The sequence below is a fragment of the Pan paniscus genome, chromosome 10 (assembly GCF_029289425.2).
Source record: "Pan paniscus chromosome 10, NHGRI_mPanPan1-v2.0_pri, whole genome shotgun sequence".
Lineage (NCBI taxonomy): Eukaryota > Metazoa > Chordata > Mammalia > Primates > Hominidae > Pan > Pan paniscus.
In genome coordinates, this window is record NC_073259.2 from 5,552,347 (window position 1) to 5,573,238 (window position 20,892).

The following is a 20,892-nucleotide window of genomic DNA, read 5'->3' on the forward strand; positions in this document are numbered from 1 at the left end:
GCATGAACAGCCTTCCCATCCCAAGTTTCGTCACGGATGAAGGAAGGAGCAGGACCAGACGCTCTTTAGGGTCCCTTAGAGCCCCAGGATTCTTGTGTTCCAGGGAATCCCCTGGCAGAATAGATTGCTGCGAGCAAAAGAGGCGAGTGTGGCCCCTCCTCAGCAGGTCTCTAGATGAACCCCAGCCTCTGGAAGGCCTGGACCTGGGAAAAAAGAATTCGCGTCCCTTCAGGGCCCCACGCCTTCCTCTCCTCCAGCACATTTCTCTTTCTTGGCCCCACCTTCCCTTTTTCTGCTCCCTCTCTGCTGGCCTCTCCCCTTCTCTTCCTTTCTTTTCTGTTTCTCTTCTCCTACAGGTCCCACCGCACCTTCCCAGTATCGCTGCTTCCCCTTCGCCTACTTCCCAGTCTGGCCAGTCAGATTCACCGTCCTTCTCGGGTCGCCTGCGTTATCTTGCTTTCCTCCCACGCCCCGACAGAGGCTCCCTCTCGCTGGCCTCCTCCCTCTCCTCTCTGCCCTGCAGGCAGCAGAGCCTTCGATGACGCCAAGAGGCAGGGAGGTGGGGAGGCGAGGAGTTGGGGAGGTCTGGAGGCAGGGGGTGGGGGTGGGGGTGGGGCCTTGCGCAGCCGCCCCGCCCCGCGATGCGTGTGTGAAGGTCGGGGTGGCAGTGACGCGGCGCCGGCGGGGGGAGGGAGGCTGGGCCGGTGGGAGAGGGAGGCGAGCCGACCACTGGGCTGCTGGGCTCCCGCGCCCTCGCGCTCCCCGCCGCCAGCCCAGGCGCAGGCAGGGCGCAGGCGGCGGCGGGCGGCATGGAGAGCCTGCTGGAGAACCCGGTGCGCGCCGTGCTCTACCTCAAGGAGCTCACGGCCATCGTGCAGAACCAGCAGAGCCTCATCCACACCCAGCGAGAGCGTATCGACGAGCTGGAGCGGCGGCTGGACGAGCTGAGCGCTGAGAACCGCAGCCTGTGGGAGCACCAGCAGCTGCTGCAAGCCCAGCCTCCGCCCGGGCTCGTCCCCCCGTCATCGGCCCCGCTGCCGGCCGCTCCGGCCACCGCTCCTGCCGCCGCCGCCAGGGCCCAGGAACCTCTCCAGGACCAGGGACAGCGCTCAGCAGCCGCGCCACATCCCGCGCCCGATCAGCCGCCGCTTCAGCACCACGGACAGCTCCTGGAGCAGCCCCAGCGGGGCCCTGGCAGCAGGGCTCACACACCCCAGTCGCCCCACAAGCATCTGGGGACACAAGGGGCCGTGACTGACAAGGAGAAGGAGCGTCCCCCGAGTTGCTGCGCTGCTGCCGGAGCCCTCCTTCAGCACAAATCCCCCTCCGCCCTCGGCAAGGGCGTCCTGAGCAGGAGACCTGAGTGAGCGGGGAGAGGAGATGGGCACTGTTGTGGTGGGAGCAAGGGAAGCAAGTGGGTGTGAGGGAGAGACGGGGACGTTGGGTGCGTAGGAGTCTAAAGGACCGGAGTGATGTGGCCTGAAGGCGCCAGAAGTGTGCAAAGGAGATTTTGGGTAAATGAGGGAACGATATCCCTGCTTGAGAAGGTTTTGGGGAATGTTGGAGCAAAAAGGAGTAACCAGACCATTAGTAGGAGCAAAGGAGGAAGGAAGTGGGTGTTAAGCGATTGGTGATACTGGGAACTGACAGCATTTAAACGGGGTTAGGCTGGGTTGAAGTTCGAGTGAAGATTAAACTATAGAAAAGAGAACCATTGAAGGAATCTTTTTAAGTGAGAAAAAATTTGGAAGGAAGTTTGGGTAGTAAAAGTATTTGCATGGAGACTGAGATGTGAGAAAAGCTGAAGGCTTGGAAAGAGGCATGTGAAGAGCTTTAAAAAGGCTGGGGCCCAGGAAGAGTAGGACTGGGGTAGAGGGGAATCCAGGAGGCCGGGGACAAACCTGAAAAGCAGGAGTGATGTGGGAAACCAAGGGAGCTGGAGGCAGAGGAAGAGAAAATGTGGCTCTTTAGCTGGTGAAGTGGGAGCCACAGCTAGGAGTGGCTCATTTAGGGAAGCTTTCTCTTCTCTGACCTGATTGGACACCCTTCCTCTGAATTCCCGCAGAGCCGAAGAGGTGCAAGGGAACATCCCATCAAACCAATGGAGGACTCAGGCATGGCTTGAGGACTCAGTCTGGTTACAGCTTTTTCCTCCAAGTCAAGGAGGGTTTTTCATACAGGGTGTTTGGCCATTGTTGAAAGGGAGCAATGACATGGGGGACAGTTGGCAGATGGAGTTGGTATTCAGATGTCATGCCTGTTTAAATCTCCCCGTTAAGGCCAGCAACTGCAAACCTTATTTTCCCGGTTATCTGGTGATCACTGAAATCTTGCCTTGGGTCCTGAGAGAAATGTTAACCTCTCAGTTCCTAGAACTTCAAGCTCTTTCTTCACTCAGGAGGTCCATGAACTAGGAATATGGGAAGAAGATATGAAAGTGTCTGGGATGTTCTCTCCTCTGTACTGGAAAGGCTGTGGCCATGTCCGCTTCTTTTCTCTGATTAGGCAAGTGATGGAGAACTAAATAAAGAACAGTTCAAGGGAAATTGTCCCTGGTCAGCACCTGACCTTGACAATGGTGATGCATAAGGGAATGGGGAGGGGGAAGTAGAGCTGAGAATCTCATCTTCATCCAGGTGCATTAAGTCCGGGAGATACTTGTGAATATTTGCTGTATTCCTTCAAAACGCATTTTCTTTTACCATCTGTGGTAGAATTAGAGAAGTTGGGTTAGGGCAGGGTAGCTCACAGAGCACGTTGATCAAAACCACAGGATCTAAGAGGTGAAGGTCTAACATGATCTGACTTGGCAGACTTAAAACATTTAATTCAAGTCCCAAGAAGATAGAGTTTTCTACCCAACTCCCTCAAAATCCCTTTGTACTTCCCTCAGTTTCACATTTTTATTTTTATTTTTTCCTTATCTGGCATAAAAAGCAGAAAGTCAGTTTTCCCTCAATGCCCAAGGCTCAGCAAAAGGCAACATTGTTCCAAGATACTAAGTGGTCTTTTCCCCCACATGAGGGGATGAATTTTTCCAGTCCCCTTCCCTGAGGGCAGCCACAGCTACCTGGTCATTATGATTTCTCTCCTCATGACTTTTGGTGTCTCCTTTCTCTCCCACTGCAACTCCACTTTCTTTGCATCTCTTCAGGGCACTGTGTGGCCAAGAAGAGTTGAGGAAAGATTATTTTTCTTAGACAAAGACATAGCCATGGCCTTCAGAGTGGCCTACGGAACCCAAACCCTTTCACTCAGTTGGTCCTGCTAGGAATCCTGGGATTTAGGAATCATCTGGGCTCCTGTCCAGCCCCACATGTCAATTCTGGAGAGGAGTTATAACATCCTCACCGCTCCTTCTCACCTGTCCTGCTTTTGCTTCCCAAAGGAGCAGAACAAAAATAAGAAATAATTAGCATGGTGGAGCAGAGTGGAAGTTATTGGAATCTTTCACTTAGAAAGTTGCCCCAGGCACTTAACAGTAATGCCTTACTTTCTCCAGATTCTCCAGCTTTTTCTCCTGCTCCCCAAGCCTGCACACCCAGAAACATAGAGACCATAGATGTGCCCGCCTCCCCTCATCCCTGCAGCTCTCTTTCCTTAGATGTGAAAACATGGTAATCTTGGCTGGTTGAATATCTTCTGGACCACTCATTTCTTTCCCCACAGTGGCCCAACTTCAACACCAATTTCCCCCACAGAGCTCAGGACGGAATCACCATTGCTAATGACATGTTTCGTCCTACCCTGCTCTCTGCCCGTGGCCCGTTTTGTATGTTTGTTCTCCTCTGCCCATAGTTGTCCATGATGCAGGACAAGATGGAGCCAGCAGGCAGAGAGAGATCTCCATGGAGAGGGAGAGGTGAGGAGGAGGAGAGCAGAGCCAGCAGCCCCCTCCCTGGTATTGCTCCTGGGGAGCTCCCTGCAGAACTGGTTCTCTACTGGGAGTGCTGAAGCGGGAGGAAGAGATGGCACAGTGGGTCTTCTGATCATGGGTTTCCTGTGAATTCTCCCTCATTCTTCCTCTGGCCTCATTTCAGCGAGAACGCGCCCCACTGAGGTGGCCGAAGAGTGGGTGAGGGTTTCCAGAGGCCAGGCACTCTGGTAGATGCATTATGTCCTCACACAGTTTGACTTTTATCCCCAGAACTCCTCTTCCTACCCAAATCCAGGAGAGGAAGAAGCCCTAGAGAACTGGGACTGGAAAACAATGAATCATTTAATTGCCATCTTATCTGCATTAATACATAATCTGGCCTCTCTCCCTCCTTCAGCTGAGGGAGACACAAAGGTGGTGGTCTTGGAGGTCAGTCCAAGAAAGCAGCAATATATGGGTGACTGAATGCAGAGATATTATGGAAGAAAAACATTTGAAGGGTTAAAATTATTTCTCTGCATGCTTCTTGATTCTTGCTAAGCTCTGACCCCCACTGCTTTTGCCTCTTAATGAAAGCAGCAAACATAGCTTCCTCCTCTTTGTTTTTTCAGTCAAGGCTCAGGCATCTACAGAATTTATTACTATCCCTTTCCTGGCTGGTGCCAGAACCTCAACTTGACCTGACAAATCCTCTTGCCATGGAAGCACATGAACTTATCTGAAGCTGCTGGCTTCAGTGGCTTCTAAACACATTTGCCCAACCACCAGCCATGCGTTTAGTGTCCATGGATGACAGGGCTTGTCCATGTCTCCAAGGCCACAGGCAGATGATTGCTGGAGGATAAATTCTTGCATCCCAAATCAAATTCATCTCCTACTCCAAATCCCAACCTCAATATGACTATGAAGTCTGAAGGGCTCCACAGCTCCTGTCTTCTCTCTGTTACATTGTTTCTTCCTTTCACATCCCTCCTCTGCCTCACTACCTTTTTTCCTTCCTTCTCTTCTCCCCTTCTACCTCTCCCCCAAACACTTTATCTCTCCCATCTTCTCTTCCTTCTATCCTTCTTCCACATAAGCTACACAGGGAAATCTCTTTCCTCTCTACCCTTATCCTTTAAACACAAAATCAATCTTGAGTATCTTTTGAGCTCCCTGTTCTCATACTGGCTGGAGGCTGGGGATAGCTAGAAGAGTTCTGGATGTGCTTTTTAGCCTGATTTGTCTAAGATGCTGATGGGAACTGGGATCTCTGCTCCTATTGAGTCAGAGTTGCATGCTTGAAGGTGATAGCTCATGACTGGCCCATCCTGGAAACTATTAAGAAAGAAAGTGTGAAGGTCTATCAGTCAACCATATGTATCAAGTGTCCAGTCTATTCAAAACCCTGCACTCAGTGCTGTGGAAAGATTGGAAAGAAGCAAGCAGTCCTTGCTCAAAATAAAAGAAACACATATCTAGAAATGCCTAAACAAGTGTAAGCATATTGCAGCTGCCTAGAGCAATCCTCTATCAGAACAGCACAAGGTAAAAAGGGTGAGTATACAAATTATATTAACAGCCAAAGAGCAGGTTTTCTTCATTGAAGTCAAAGGTTTATGTCAGAATCGTAAGAGGCAAGGATAGCTGGAAAGGGAACAGAAAGCAGAAAATTCAGTCTATGGAGATACCTGTTTTGCATGTCCATTTCATTCCAGCCTCTGATGATATAGCCCGCCGCTCATCCTAAGTCCCTACCCATGAGGCCAAACCCTATCACTAGGTGAGGACAGTCTCAACACACAGGGACTTTGTCTACCTTGTGCCCAGAAGGCCTGGTTGCTGAGGTGGCATCGTATGGCCCATGCTCATCAATCTGCCTATCCTCTTGTTCTTCCCCTATCCCCAGCAGGGAGAGAGTTTCTAGTCTAAGAAATGGGGCCAGGATGAAGGCTCACTGGGAGAAGGGAGTGTGTGTCTTTTTATTCATACCTAGAAGCTGGCATAGTGTGACCACTTGCAAAGATTTGCTGCCCTTTGCTTTCCTGAAGGCCTAGGTCACTGCTCTTCCTTTCTTTTCATCCAAAAATAATGCATTTAAGAGAACCAAGTCATCCCATGGTCTCTGGGAAACTCTGATTGTCTCACTCCTCCCTACCAGCCTCCAGCTCCCTCTTTCCTCACTCCCAATCTCTCCCCAGACCAATGCAGTGAATGCCATAGGGCCTCACAAAGGCATCCTGGCACACTTTCCCGCTGGCCCAAAACCAAGCAAAGGAAACAACAGTTGGTCCTGCTGATTCAGCAAATCTCTGCACAGCCCGAGTTTCAAAGGTCACTTATGAGAAAAGGCAGCTGGGGTCGGGGCTGGGTGGAGAGGGAATGGAAGGGAGGGTAACATTAAAAAAGAGGGAAGGGCTGGGACAAACATCGGGGCTCACAATCTGGAAAGAGACTCAACTCCTGAATTTACACCCCATGTAAAGATTTTTAGACAAGCTGCCTTGTTGGGAAGCCTGAACATTTTTTTTCACTGGAGCCTAAGCATATCTCAGTGGCCCTGGGCACAGGGCAATGGCAGCTTAGTAAGGAGTTCTTAGTAAGAGGCCCTGGGGACACTCTCACTGCACCTAGCAGATTCTCAAATGTGAGGCCATCTGGCAGGGTTTCCAAGGCTTGGGCCACTGTAGCAACTTGCTCCTCTGCTTCTGGAAAAGCACAAAGTGCAGGTTGCCACAAAGGCTCCAAAGGGTTGCTTATTTCCATGGAAGAAAGGGGTGGTCATCTTTATTTCAGTCAATGAGGGCATTAACAAAAAGAAAGGGAATCAGGGCCAGGTGTGGTGGCTCACACCTGTAATCCCAGCACTTTGGGAGGCTGAGGCGGGCAGATCACAAGGTCAGGAGATCGAGACCATCCTAGCTAACATGGTAAAACCCCGTCTCAACTTAAAAAATGCAAAAAAATTAGCTGCTCATGGTGGCGGGTGCCTGTAGTCCCAGCTACTCGGGAGGCTGAGGCAGGAGAATGGCGTGAACCCAGGAGGCAGAGCTTGCAGTGAGCTGAGATCGTGCCACTGTACTCCAGCCTGGGTGACAGAGCGACACTCCGTCTAAAAAATAAATAAATAAATAAATAAATAAATAAATAAATAAATAAATAAATAAGAAAGAAAGAAACGGAATCAGGAGTAAGGCAAGGGCAAAGCTAAATCTTTCAGGCTGAAAGGAATTTCAGGTAACCACTGGATCACACAGTGTTCAAGATCTAGGTGGTTGAGAACATGGGCTTTGGGCAAGCACACCTGGGGAGAAATCTTGGTACCTCCACAGCTGTGAGACCTCGCCTTCACTGTTTACTTTCTTTTAGCCTCTGTTTTTCCACTTATAAAATGGGGAAAATATCTACCTTAAAGACTTGTAAAGTTTTAAAAATTACATATCTTTTATTTAGTACTGTTTGGGGTACATAGTAAGTGCTCAATACATTGCAGTATTTCTACAGATAAAGAAACCAAGATGGGCAGATCAGTTGAGGTCAGGAGTTTGAGACCAGCCTGGCCAACATGGTGAAACCCTGTCTCTACTAAAAATACAAAATTAGCCAGGGATGGTGGTCCATAGTAGTCCCAGCTACTCGGGAGGCTGAGGCAGGAGAATCACTTGAATCTAGGAGGCTGAGGTTGCAGTGAGCTGAGATTGCGCCACTGCACTCCAGTCTGGGCGACAGAGCGAGACTCCATGCCCCCAAAAAAAAGAAAAAGAAAAAGAAACCAGGGCCCAAGAAAGATAAAAGGTTCACCTGTTGTCAGATGACAGTGACAGACTAGAATGCAGGCTCAGGGTTTCTTCTACACTGCCAGGCCACCTTTCTACATGTGCTCTATTCTCATTTAGCCATTCCAGACACAGGAATGTTGGGCGTACCCTGAAAAGCAACCAGCAGCACAAATCCACCATCCCTCTGTGATCTGTAATGCTGTCTCACAAATTTCTAGTTGGCAAAGGCTTCTTTAAGCCCAACTAAAACCTCTTCTGTTGCATTTTAAGATTATTTGCACTTCTCTTAAGGATATCAAAGAGATCTGAGTTATCACCCGATGCCCCATGGTGAGAACAATCACCCCTATTTCCTAATTAGGAAAATTACAGTCTCATCTAGGAGAAGGTACACTGACTTCTCAAGGACAAAAGTGGAGAGTGAGGGAAATGGCATCTGAACCCAGGAAGTGCTTCCCACTTCTTCAGAATGAGGCTGAATCAATTTCTCCAAGTTCCTCCTTCCTAGGGATGGAAGGTAGACCTGTACTTTTCAGGACTCTGAGGTCAGAAAGCTGAAAAGAACAGCAGGGAGGGACTAAGAGGCCTGATGTGTGGTTGTGGGTTTTCTTCTCTTAAAGACTTTTCTTACATGAGATATCGTCCAGGAAAATGAAAACAAATGAAAAAGAAAAGATGGTGGCCTTCTAAAATTCTCTCCCAGGGTGTTTGTGACTGTGAGGCCACCATAGGCAAAGACTGCTGATGTGTGTGTGTGCCGGGGTGGGGGTGGAGGGCAGACTGTTTTGCTGTTGCTCTTTGGTTGGAATAAGGGATCTGGGAGGGTTATGTAACTCTTCAAGACTGGTGTGTGTGCTGAGCGGCACCTTTCCTCCCTGGCAGGTGGGCTGCTATGGTCATGCGGGCAGCCTGTCCAAGTCCCTGCCCAGAGAAGGGCCCCATGCTCTGTGCTGGCATCAGACCATTCCCTCTAAGCCACAGCTTCAGGGACTAGAGGCTTTTAGGAGCTGGGCCAGGGTCTCCTAGCCCCATTGGGGAGTTAACCAAATATCAGAGCTAGAAGGATTCTTTAAGGTAACCTGTTCAAAATTCTCATTTGGCAAATGAGAAAACTAAGGCCTGAGAAGGAAGTGACTGTTGCTTCCAAACTAGCTAGTGTCAGAACTAGGTTTAGAGCTCAGATTCTCTTAACTCTTCATCCACTGCTCTCAACATTATGTGACGATGGACCAAAAGAGCCCATCAGGGCTGCTTCACAGGTGTGCAAGGCCAAACTTACAGCTAGTCCCATAACCCCAGGGAGGTCCCTGTGCCTTCCAGGATATCTCAACTATGTTAATAATTCCACAGTCAGAGACGACTTTAGGTACTTCAAGGTTATCCTCCTTGTTTAAATGCAAATTCTCCTAGGAAGGGGGAAAAATCAACACATTTATCCTTATCAGTCTTTTATACTTTAGTGTGAAAGAGTTTATTTGAGCAATCTCCCAGAGAAGGGTTTGGTAAGAGGGGAGGATACTGTGGTAGCAGTGGTTAACTAAAGGCCAGGGAAGGAGGCTGCTAAGGAGCGGAAGGGCTCATGAGGGAGGCAGTTCAGTCTAAATGTATTTTTAGCTCAACTAAATTTTGCAGAGAATTGGAATTGCCTTGTTTGGCTCTGGTAAGGAAAGGGGAGGGACACAGGGCACTTCCACTGACTGGTCATGGAATAGTAAGTCTTTGGGCTGTAGAAGGGATACTTTTCCAACGAACTTCATGTGTGGAAGACATAAAGCAAGAAGTTAAAGAGCATCATGATGTGTGATAAGCTTGTTTGCTCCTTTCTAGGATCTTAAAATAATTTTTTGGATGGTGAAATGTCACATGACTCTGTTGGGGTTTGCTATGGGGCAGGAAGATGTGGGCAGGAAGAGCTGGCAGGCAGCAGAGGTTGGTGTCGCACGAGCCTGAAGGGGATGGGAGATGAGAGTCAAACTCAACACCTAGAAGGTGCATGATAAATACTGGTTGAATACATAAACTCTCCATCTGTAGGGCCCAGGCAGGCTCATGGATTGTTGAGTGGAGGTGGGTTGTGGTATCAGCGCTGAGGAAGAGTTGGGCAGAAGGGAGGACCCCTGGGTCCAACGGCACAGCTCACTGTCCTGAAGCTGAGCCCATGCAGAAAGCTGGACTCAGAGGCTCAGCTCTTCAGGCTGGTTGGGGTGTGAGACGGATGAGGGGTGAGGAGAAGACTGCCCCCGGCAATAAACAGAACCGACCCCAATCCTAGCTATGAGCAGGGAGAGCCCTCTACTCCCTCTGCCCCCAGCCTCTGATCAGTCTGTCAGCCCGGGAAGCTGCATTAAGAACAAATCTCTGCAGTGAGAGTTTCATCACACACACACACACACACACACAAGGCCTCAGCAGGTGGAGTGAGAAACGGGCAACGGGCCTATGAAGGCAGGAGGGAAAGGAGGCTTGCACTGTGGCCGTATCTCTGGGGGAAAAGAGAGGAAAGAGCTGGATTCCAGGGTCATGAACCAGCAGCACCCAGATTCCAGGCCCCTTACCAGGCAGGATCAGCTGTGTTCAGGGAAGTGTCAATACCGTGACGGGAGGGTGAGCAGGTGGTGCGCAGGCGTTTGTGGACCTGAGTGGGCACGACTCTGCGTGGGCAACTGTGTGTTACTGACTTGGGCTGGGGGAGTTGGAGGACAACCCACACTATACTAAAGATGCATAGGCTTCACAGCAAAGATCAGCATAGCTTTATCTCAGTATCCCCCAGTGACCCCTGGCCTGGTCACACCATCAGCACTCCCGGTTCCTTTTCCTTTCTCTGCATGAAGTGTTTCATCTCCATTGGCTAGCCAGATCCTCCTGGTTCTTCCCCTCCGTAAAATGGGGCAAGTCTACCACGCCTCCATACCCACTCTGTCTGGAGCATGCGGGAGACCAGGCCCCAGAGGCGTGAGCTCCTGGGAAGAAGGCGGTGTGGAAGGGGACAGGTACAGGAGCTGTGCCACTGGAACTCTACGGAGGTATAGTGTCTGGAAGCTCAGGTACAGGGCGGCGAGACACACACAAAGCTGCAGTGTGATTTTCCCTGCAGGATATCTCGGCCTAGCTGTGGCCAGGGCCTGGTGCCAATGACCTCTCAGGGCTTTGGATGCACCAGGTCAAACCAGCCAACCACTTGCCTCCAATCAGGAATGCACGCCCCATCCCAGGCAGAGAGACAAGGGAGTTCCACAATTTCTTCCTTGATGAATGATTCCTATCTACCACAATTTTCATTCAATGCATCAAATCAACCAATGATTATTTAAAAACAGCAGCTACAAAAACTCTGCAAAGCGGGTGGGAATTTCCTGCTTGGGTCTAGTCTCCGTGTTTCCCGCGCACAGCCTGGTCTTTACCCTGGATGCTTCCGAACCGGCATCATCTGGCATCTCCGACAGTCTTGATGCGACTTAACGCGTGGTAAGAACCCATCAGAGAAGGCCACAGGGATTTCCAGAGACAGGTAGAGGCACTGCACTGGGCAGCACCAGGGAGGAATATTATCTTTTCAAGCAGCTGGACTCTGACCTAGAAGCTGGAACTCCTGAGTACTGAGGTCAGCACCTCTCTCACACACCCCCAGCTATAAGCTTGAAGGAAACCCCTCCCCTTCTCTGGGCCTTGATTTCCCCTCCTGCTCAATGGGGACGTTCTTGGTCCTCCTTCTTGCCCACTCTACCAAGTCGCCGAGTCTGGCGAAGCAGAGCTGTCTGGGGGTCACCGCAGCAGGAGGGACCGAGCTTAGATACGAAAAAAGACTTCTACATGGCAAGAGCCACAGAAAGGACGCTCCAGCTGGCTCAGGAGAGGGGCATCTCTCCCTTTCAAGAACAAAAGGTGGCAGATACCCGGGGGCCCTGGGGCAGAACGAGGTAAATTCTGCAAGGACTTCCACATCTAAGACCCCAGAAATCTCCAGCCGGCTCCCTCCGACCGTGAGTGCGTAAAACCCGGGAGCAGCAGGAGGGGAGGGCTGGGGTGCAGCTGGCCTCCCTGGGGTGTCCCCTCAGTCCCTGCGCCCCCGACCCTCGCCGGGCCAGCCTGGGGAAAGCCTTTCCTCCTCCGTGCGCTGCCCCGACTCCTCCGTGGGGAGGGAACGTGGAGTCGGGATCTCGGCGGCGTGGGCGGGCTGGCTAGCAGCCGGCAGGCGAGAAGGAATCTCCCGGCCCACGCGCCCCCTCCCAGCGTCCAGCCTCGGCACTTCCTCGCGGGGGCGGCGGCGAGGACCTGCACCCCGGCGCGGGGAAGCCGCGTGCCCACAGCCTCCCCGCGCGCCCGCCCCCGCCCCGCCGAGGAAGGCGGCTGCTGAGTCACCCACGAAGGGAAGCGCGGCCCGGGCGCCCCCGCCTCCCAGCGCCCCCGCGCCCCCGCGCCCCAACCCCCAACCCCCGCGCGGAGCGCTCCCCACCGCCGCTGCCCGCTCCCACGCAGCCTGGCTGCGCACAGCCGCCCGCCCACGGTGTCTGGGGCCTCCCGGCTCAGGGCGCCGCCTCCTCCCGCGTTCCCAGCCCGAGGGGGCTCGGAAGGGGCTTCCGCGCTGCGGCACCGCCCGCCGCTGCCGCTGCTGCTGCTCCTGCCGCCGCCAGCCCGGGGAGCAGCGGGGCCCCGGCCTTCGGGCTGGGTGCTGGGTGCTGGGTGCTGGGTGCGCGCCCCTCCTCGGCCTCCATGGGCCGCAGCCAGGGCTAGTGTGATGGTGCGAGTAGATTCCCTTGGAGAAGAAGGGGACATTGAGGCGGGGGCGGCTAGGAGGGGTCGGGGATGAGGACGGTGACACCGAGGTACAAATTCTACTCAGCATCCACCTTTCCTGTCTTCCTTGTACCCAAGACACCTCAGCAAAAAAAAAATAAATGTAAAACTCCCAGCCTTATCTTAGCCTTCCCATGTTTATATTTGTATTTTATCGCATCACAGTCTTAGAATTCCCAGGCCTGTAGGTCTCCTCAGCCTACGGTGCAGCATAATAATTCTGAGTAGGGCCCTGGGTTTGAATCTCGACTCAGTCGTTCACTAGCTGTGTGATCTCAAGCAATGAGAGCCTCCCGTTCGTAAAATAAGGAATACGAATAGTACCACCCTCCTGGGATTGCTGGGAAAATTCAGGGGTGATGCCAGTAAAGCGTCAGGCAAGCCAAGTGCCTGGCACGCAGTGAGGGCTCGACGCGTGGTGGTTGCTGTCACTTTGGGACCCTTCCAGTGGCAGAAGGTGCTCTTTGAAGGTGAGAGGCCTCACCACCCCCCACCCTGACCCCGGCATCTTCTAAGGGGCTCTGAACAGGACTCCTTCCCTGTTTGATTTCACACCCTTTCAAATATTTGAAGGCAGATAGCCATCCTTCCCTTCCCTTGCCTTCCGGTCCACTGACACCCCTCCCCCATCTACTTTCAGGAGAACATACCTGATCCTGGCACTTCCTGCTCCTCATGGTTCTGCGGGTGGCTCTGCCTCACGTGGGTTACTGCTCCCCGAGAACACAGAGGGAGCTGGGAGTGAGCCCTGCAGCGCAAGGGCTGTGGCCAGACCAGCTTTGGGAACAGCTGGTGAGGGGCCCTCCCTCACCCCCCGCCTAGCTTTGGATGGTGGCTAGGGACCCACTGGCTTTCTCAGCCCCAGCCACAGATGGGACCTATCACACATGAGGTCAGCTAAAGCCTCAGGGCTCTTTCACTTGAAGGACTCTGGCTTCTGGCCACCTGTACTTGTGCAGGTGGCTTTTAACATACACACAAAATTGCTAATGTAATTTGCTTTTAATGTAATTCACCTTTTCCTTTCTTTAAGAGATGGTGACTCTGTCACCCAGGCTGGAGTACAGTGGCACAATCATTGCTCTCTGCAGCCTCGAACTCCTGCACTCAAGTGATCCTCCCACCTCAGCCTCCCAAGTAGCTAGGACTACAGGCATGCTTCATGACACCTGACTAATTTTTTTTGTTTTTGTAGAGACGGAGGCCTCCCTATGTTGCCCAGGCTGGTCTCGAACTCCTGGCCTCAAGCAATCTTCTCAATTCAGCCTCCAGAGTAGTTTGATTTACTCTTTTCAAATAGACAATACATTGACCTAGTAAAAGATTCAAAAGAAAAGAGTTTACAGTGAAAAGCATCGCCCCCATCCTTGTTTCCTAACCACTCGAATTCCTGCCCGCCCCCACACCTTCCAGCAACCACTATTATTTCTCACGTCTTTCCAGCTATATGTACATTTAAGCAAAATGTTTATTTCTTTTTACAGAGATACTAGTATACTATATGCTGTTCTGCACCTTGAGTTTTGTTCCCTAATAATGTATCTTAGTGATCTTTCCTTATTAAATATAAAAAGAGCTGCCGCATTCTTTTTTAATAGCCGCAAAATATTCCACTGTATGGCTGTGAAGCTAGGTCCTTTCTGCTGTCTGCTCAGAGTTTTGGAAGGCAAGTAATTATTTAAGGTGGGCTTTCTGAGGGCCAGAGAGGGGAGGAAGCAGGTATGATTGAGCAGCTCCATTTGAACTTGCCCCTCTGGCTGACGTGCTGCTGCAGCCTCCTGCAGACATGGGTCAGTTGCAGCAGAAATAGGATTCGGCAAGTGCTTCTCCGTCTGAAAACTCCAGCTTGGTTCACTTTTGCTCCCCGGGGCTCCCTTTGTTGTCAGCAGTTATCAAGTTTGGGGGAGCCATCAGGGTGTTAGCATCTGACTCTAAACCAGCTGAAGGTGAGTCCTACAACCCCAGCAGTTTCAGGAAGCCTTCCTGAACCGATCTGATAAATAAATAGATGTTCTTATGGCCTCACTCCTTACTTTTCACCCCAGGCTGAGCACACACCAGTCCTTGCTAAGAACAAAATTAATTCTTTATTCTTGTGGCTTAGAAAAGCTTGTTTTCTTCTTTCTGTAAGTATATATTTTCCTGGCATCTGTATTCTTCCTTTCACTTAACAAATATTTATTATCTGCTGTGTGCCAGTTACTATTCTAGGCCCTGGGGTATAGCAGTGAACAAAAAAACTCCCAAATTCCTTTATGAAGCTTACAGACAAACAAGATCACTAATGAAAACTTATAGTGCATCTGATGGGATAAGAGCCCTGGAGAAAAAGCAGAGAAGAGACCCGGAATAAAGGAATCTGCACTTTCAAACTGGGTGCCCTGGGGAGACAGCACCTGAGCAAAGTCCTGGAGGACGGGAGGGAGGGAGTTCTGTGGCTGTCTGGGGACGGGCATTCCTGGCAGGACAAACAGCTAGCATAGAGGCCAAGGGTGGGACCCTGCCAGGTTGTTCAAGTAAGACAAGGGCCAAGAGCACAGGGAGAGGCATCTGAGGCCAAGTCAGAGAGATTGTTGGGGCATGGGAGGGTAGGAGGGTGCAGGCGCGTAGCAGATCTTGTAAGAGATTCTCAACTGGGATTTCCAGGTCCACCAGGGAGCATTTGGAATGTGTGGGCACATTTTAGTTGTCACAAATGCTGATGGGGCTTGGATGAGGAAGGTTGTTGTTCTGTGGCATGCAGTGGGTAAGGGCCATGTCAAACATCCTGCAGTGTGTGGGACAGACCACACAGTGAAGAATTTTCCTGCCAGAAATGCCCCTGTTTCTTGTTGTTGAGGGCATTGGAGTCCGTTAGGAAGTGTTTGGCTTTTACCTTCAGAAAAACTAGGAACCAGTGGATGACTTTGAGCAGAGGGTGCTTAAAAGGAACTTTGGATGCTGGTTTGAGAATAGACTGAAGAGGGAAGAAAGGCAGAAGCAGGGAGTTCAGGTAGAAGGTTGTTACACAGCCCAGGTAAGAGATGCTAGTAGCTTGGACCAGGGTAGTAGCAATGAAAGTATGATCTGCAGCCAAGACAACAGTACTTCCTGAGGGATCAGTGTGGGATGTGAGACAAAGAGGAGTTGAGGATGAGCTCAAGGTTTGGGGCCAAAGTTATTAGAAGGATGGGATGGAGAAGTCCATGGGGGATGAGGAGGTTTGAGCGTTTGACGGATGGCGTTTGAGACAGCTCTTAGATGTTTGAGAGGAGATGTGCAGTAGGCATTTGGAATGGGCTGGAGGTATAACTTTGGGATGCTTTTAAAGCCTTGAGACTGGGCCACGCCACCAAGGAGTGAGAACAGAAGACGAAAGAGGCCTAGGGCAGATTTGCAGTGCACACAACACTAAAAGGTGGGCATGGGAGCTGAGAAGGAGCACCCAGAGGGAGGAGAACAGCCAGGAGAAGCACCTAGTGTTCTGGCAAAGAGCGTTTCAAAGGCTGCTGAAACGTGGAGGATGCAGACTGAGAACTGTCCATTAGCTTTAGCAACATTCAGGTAATTGGTGACCTTGAAAAGCATAGTCTTGGGAGTGGATTTGGAGGCTTGATTAGTGGGTTTGAGAGAGAAAGGAGGAGAGACTTTAGAGACAAATCAACCAAATAGAACATGTGGACCTTTGATCCGGCTTGATTTAGACAAAGCCATTGGAACTAGACATTTTTAAGACAGTCGGGGAATTTGAACGTAGATGAAGTATCAGGTGATGTTAGAAAATTGTTAATTTAGTTAGGTATGATTATGATACTCATATCTTTTTAAAGTTCTTACCTATTAGAGGGATACATTGTGGGTGAAATGATATTTCTGGGGCTTGCTTTATAACACTGTAGCAAAAAAGCTGGGAAGTAGAAGACTGGCAAAATATATGTTTGAAATTTCCCTAATAAAATGTGTAAAAGATGCCAGAATGGGAGGAATTGTAGAAAGTTCTGATGAGTTTTGCTATAAAGAGAAGCAAAGAAATGGGGTGACCGCTGAAGGGACGAGGCGGGTTCAAGACAAAGGATTGTTCTTTAAGATGGGAGAAGTCATAGCATGTTTGTTTCAGCAGCATGTCAGCTAACTACACATGCTGACCGTCCACCGCAACAAAGGCCCTGTCCTAACTCCTGTAGGGAAACTGAGAATGACTACATCACTCCTGGAGGAAAGTCATCATTTAATGAAAGCTAACATTGACCATGCACTTACTATGAGTGAGGCACGGTGTTAAGCACTTTACAAACTTTCTCTCGATGTGTCCTAATAACACCTTCCTGAGCTAGGCTCCATTCTGTATTCCAAGCAACGTGAGGTTGCTTGTGCAGATTCACACTCAGCCAGTGTGACCCTGGCAGGCAGTACTCCTAGCCTCTACTCTCCATGGCCACCCCGCAGACAACTACAGTAACATGCATCCAAATCTCCAGGAGAATTTTTTTCCAAATCCACGTGGCCCAGCCTCAGCACTGGAGACTGTTGTTCAGCAGGGGATAGGGGAAAGAAGACAGCCACAAATGCTTGCAGTGAGGCTCTCAGGAGGTTCTGACGCAGTTCCCTGCTGGAAAACCATCAGGATATATCAGCCTGGGCACACTCACTTATCATCGCATACACCAGGGTTCACACCGGTGCTGTGGGTAATTAGGCTGGCTGAGGCTAGGGAAAAAATTAAAATGTGATGAGCTGGGCTGTACAGGAGAAAGGAGAGGAGGGCAGCTGAGTGTGGCATTGTCATTTAGGGATGGGAAATTCTGTTTAGGTTCCTCAAGGGCAAGAATCATATGTATACATTCATTTCACAAGTATTTGTTGAGCACCTACGGCATGTCAGGGGCACAGGGATTCGCGGTGAACAAGTCAAACAAAGCCCCTGCCATCATGGAGCTCCCATTCCAGAGGAGAAGGCAGATATTTAACAAGAAAATTCACACACGTATAACAGAAATTCCCAAGGACTAGAAGAAAAGTACGGGGGAGGCTAAGGGGAAGATAGCTCTGAAGAGAAGTCCTCACTTAGGGGGTGGCATCTGAGCAGAGAGATGAAATAAAACAGAGCACGTGACGACCTCAGGGGAAAGCGTTCCGTGTAAAGGCCCTGGGGCTGAAGGAAAGGCATGTGTTCAAAGAACAGAAGAAGGGAATGGGGACCAGAGGGGAGCAAGAGAGGGAGGAAAGAGACAGGGAGAGGAGATGGTGTCACAGTGGGCCTTCTGAGGGAGTTTGTGGGGAGAGAGGTTGATGGGAAGGCAGGCGGGGGAGGGGGTGGGTTGAGAAGTGGAATGATGTGATCCACACTAGAAAACAGAGCTTGGGGGTTCAAAGGCAGAGAAGGGAGAGCAGTTCAGCAGGGAGCCCCAGAGCGCCGTGCACCCTCGTTTGGTGTCCACTCATTTATCCAACCTTCCTTTCAACCTCCACTTACTTGATTTCGGCTGTGTGCTCGACATTGCTGTGCATTTGTTATCTCATTTATCCACATGGTACTGACGGGAAGATATTACAATCCCTACTTCACAGAGGCAAACTGAGGCTCAAAGAGGTTAAGGTGATCCACCCAGGGTCACACAGCTAAAGTGACATCTTCAGGATTCGTGTGTGAGCCTCTTACACCCTGGCATAGCTGTCCTCACTGTAAGAGGAGTCCCCTGTGGTGTGGGAAGTGCTTCCCCCAGGCAAAGCCTAATCTGGGACAGAGACCATTGTTCAGGAACAGAAAGGCGGGTGGCATCGTGCCCATATGACAGTTGTTCACGTTGCTGCAGCTCTGAATTTGGCCCGTGGCCCACTCATCTCAGTGCCCAGCCTGGCAGGACTGGGCTTGATGACTGGCAGAGTACCACCCACATGTAGCCACAAGATGAATGGTTTACAGGTCCCCATGGGACATCACATCCCTGCGTGGCCCATATGGTCAGGAGGGTTCACATAGTGGACAAAACATCCTTGTTCTCAGCTCTGCCTGTGTGCGTGTATGCCTGCACATGTGTGCACGGGCAGGGTTGTATGTGGGAATATGTATGTGTGCATGTGTGTATGTATGCATTTACAAATCCAGGAGTGTGCACACATGTGCAGGATGGTGTGTGCATAAGTTTGGGGAGTTTAGGACCTATGTGCATTGTTGTAAGAGCTCTGAATGAGTGCATGAAGGGAAGCCTGCGTGTATATGTGTGTCCACCAAGAGGTACGGGTGTATGTTTGTGTGTACACATCTTTGTGCACCCAGGCAGGTGTGTATGAGTATGTTGAGCCTTTGGGTTTAGCAGATTCACCAGAAGCAAACAGCTGTTTTTGTGGGCATGTGATTGAGGTACCTGAGCAGTCTATGCTAGAAGGTCAGTTGAAGCTCTGGAATTGGGGATTGGCTGGGTAGGTTTTGATGTTTCTGTCAAACTTCAAGAGTCTGACTGTGCTATGAAGGGCAAGATCAAGGCTCTTCCACTCACAGCCCAGAGGCCACCTCCTCTGCAGATGCCTGGGGTCAGAGGGTACAGTGAGAATGGATGCCAGAAGCAGCGTGCAGCAAAAAAAGTCAGAGCTGTGGGTCCTCGGGAGGTCGTCAAATCTCCGTTAGCCTCAAATGGCATTAATAATAATAATGACATTAATTATCATTAGTATAATATTTTTCCATGGGATTACTCTTAGGATGTTCAGAAAGGTTTTTTAAATCAGAAACATGCATAAATGCAGTGTTGCTATTGGTCAGGACTTGCCTTCACCATTCCTGGAGAAACACTGCATGCCCACAGCTGATGAAAGGTGGGTTAGGAACGCTGTGGAGGCATGCTGCCCTGGCGCTGTGAGGCAGGACTTGGTGTGGAGCAGCCTCAGAGCCTGGCAGAGGCCCAATGGCTTTGATCCGTCCTTTCAAGCTGGCTTTGCCTAGCTGCCAGGCACCCATCTGCCAGGTAATACAGAGATCTCTTGTGAGGGAACCTGGCAGGATGCAGCCACGGGCCCAGCTCTGCAATTCATGCTGTGCTGCCACGCCTGGCACTGGGAGCCCTCTTGGCTCCCTGCAAAGTCTGCTGGAGTTCAAAGAACTAGGCCTCAAGCTGGGCAACTAAATGGCTCTGGCATTTCTGACAGTGCCACCGTGCTGGGCAGGAAGAGAGACAGTGGCATGGAGCTCGAGGACTGACAGCAAGCTCTCACTGTTCTGGGGCTGGGCTGAGTGGCGGGGTGAGCATGGCCGAAAAGGAAGCTAGGGCCTCCTGGCATGCTCAAGTTACAGCCTGGGTTTCCTGTTCTGAGTTAAGCTCCCCCAAGACTGCCAGGTAGATGCCGAGGCTGTGATATTGAGCAAATATCTTAGACTCTCTGAGCCTCCTCATCTGTAAAATGAGGATTAGTTATAGAGATGTTGTACTGCCTTGAGCGTGTGTTGATACTGATGAGTAGGTCTGTGTCTCTAGCATGTATTGTGCCTTTGTTTCCAGGCATGTGCATGTTTCATATATGTGCACGCTTAATCCCCCATTTCTCTCCAGCACCCTTAGGAATCGGGATTTATTCACACATTCAGTCAACAAACCATTTCTGCTCTAAGCCATGTGCCAGGCTATGTTCTGTACTGGACGTAGAGATGAACTGGTCACAGGCATGGCTCTGGAAAACTCATTCTAGTATAGGGAGATATGACATGTATATAAACATCAGTGATACAGAGTGGAAAAAATAGATGTTGCATTCCACTAGTGTCTCAGGGAAGCTGCTGAAGGAGCTCAGAGGTGGGCGCTTCCGGCCTAGGTGGGGCAGAGGCCAGCAGGGTTGGGGGTGAGCACAAAACAAACAAGGGAAGGCTTTGTGGGAGAAATGTCTTTGGCACTGGACTCTGAAGGCTGGGCAGATTCTGGATGTCTAGATTTCTGAGAAGCCTGGGATCACTGGCTGAGATGGCCATCACCTTTAGCCTATTTCCTAATTGTAACATGGTGGTGTGGGTACAGGCTTTGCTGTCCCCATAATACTGTGAGGCTTTGGAGTGTGCGGTAATCGGGTCTGGGACAGTGAGGGCTTACTCATTGGACCAGGCTCAGATCTAAGCATTTTAGATCTGTTAGCTCATTTGCTCATCACAATAAGCCTTCGAGATAGATGCTGTCCGTATCCTATTTTATGAGTAAGGAAACTGAGGCTCAGGCAGGCAAAGATATTAACAGGAAAATAGCAAAGACGGACTTTGAACTCCAGACAGCTCCTGCCTACCCCATATCAGCGCACGGCCTAGTACAAGCATTTTTGTGTGTGTGTGCCTGCTCTGTGCTAGGTATTGTACTAAGCACAACACAGGTATCTTGTTTGACCTTCACAACAACCTGATGAGGTCATTTCTTGTATGACCTCCCTTTTACAGTTCAGGAGACCGAGGCTGAAGAAGATCAGATAATCTGCCTGTGATTCCACAGCCATCTTTTGGAAGGGCAA

General features: G+C 50.6%; 1 protein-coding gene across 6 annotated transcripts in view; it reads left to right on the forward strand.

Moving 5' to 3' along the window:
- The first annotated feature begins 662 nt into the window (after positions 1-662).
- The window catches only part of IQSEC3 (IQ motif and Sec7 domain ArfGEF 3), a 107,547-nt gene continuing 87,317 nt past the window's right edge, over positions 663-20,892 (forward strand). For 5 of the 6 annotated variants that reach the window (XM_034935057.3, XM_034935059.3, XM_034935063.3 and 2 more), the window contains exon 1: positions 663-1,363. In XM_034935057.3, the coding sequence (XP_034790948.1) occupies positions 810-1,363 (554 nt within the window). In that variant the 5' untranslated portion in view covers positions 663-809. The remainder of the gene's footprint in view (positions 1,364-20,892) is intronic. The other variant, XM_034935056.3, reaches the window with a different exon arrangement.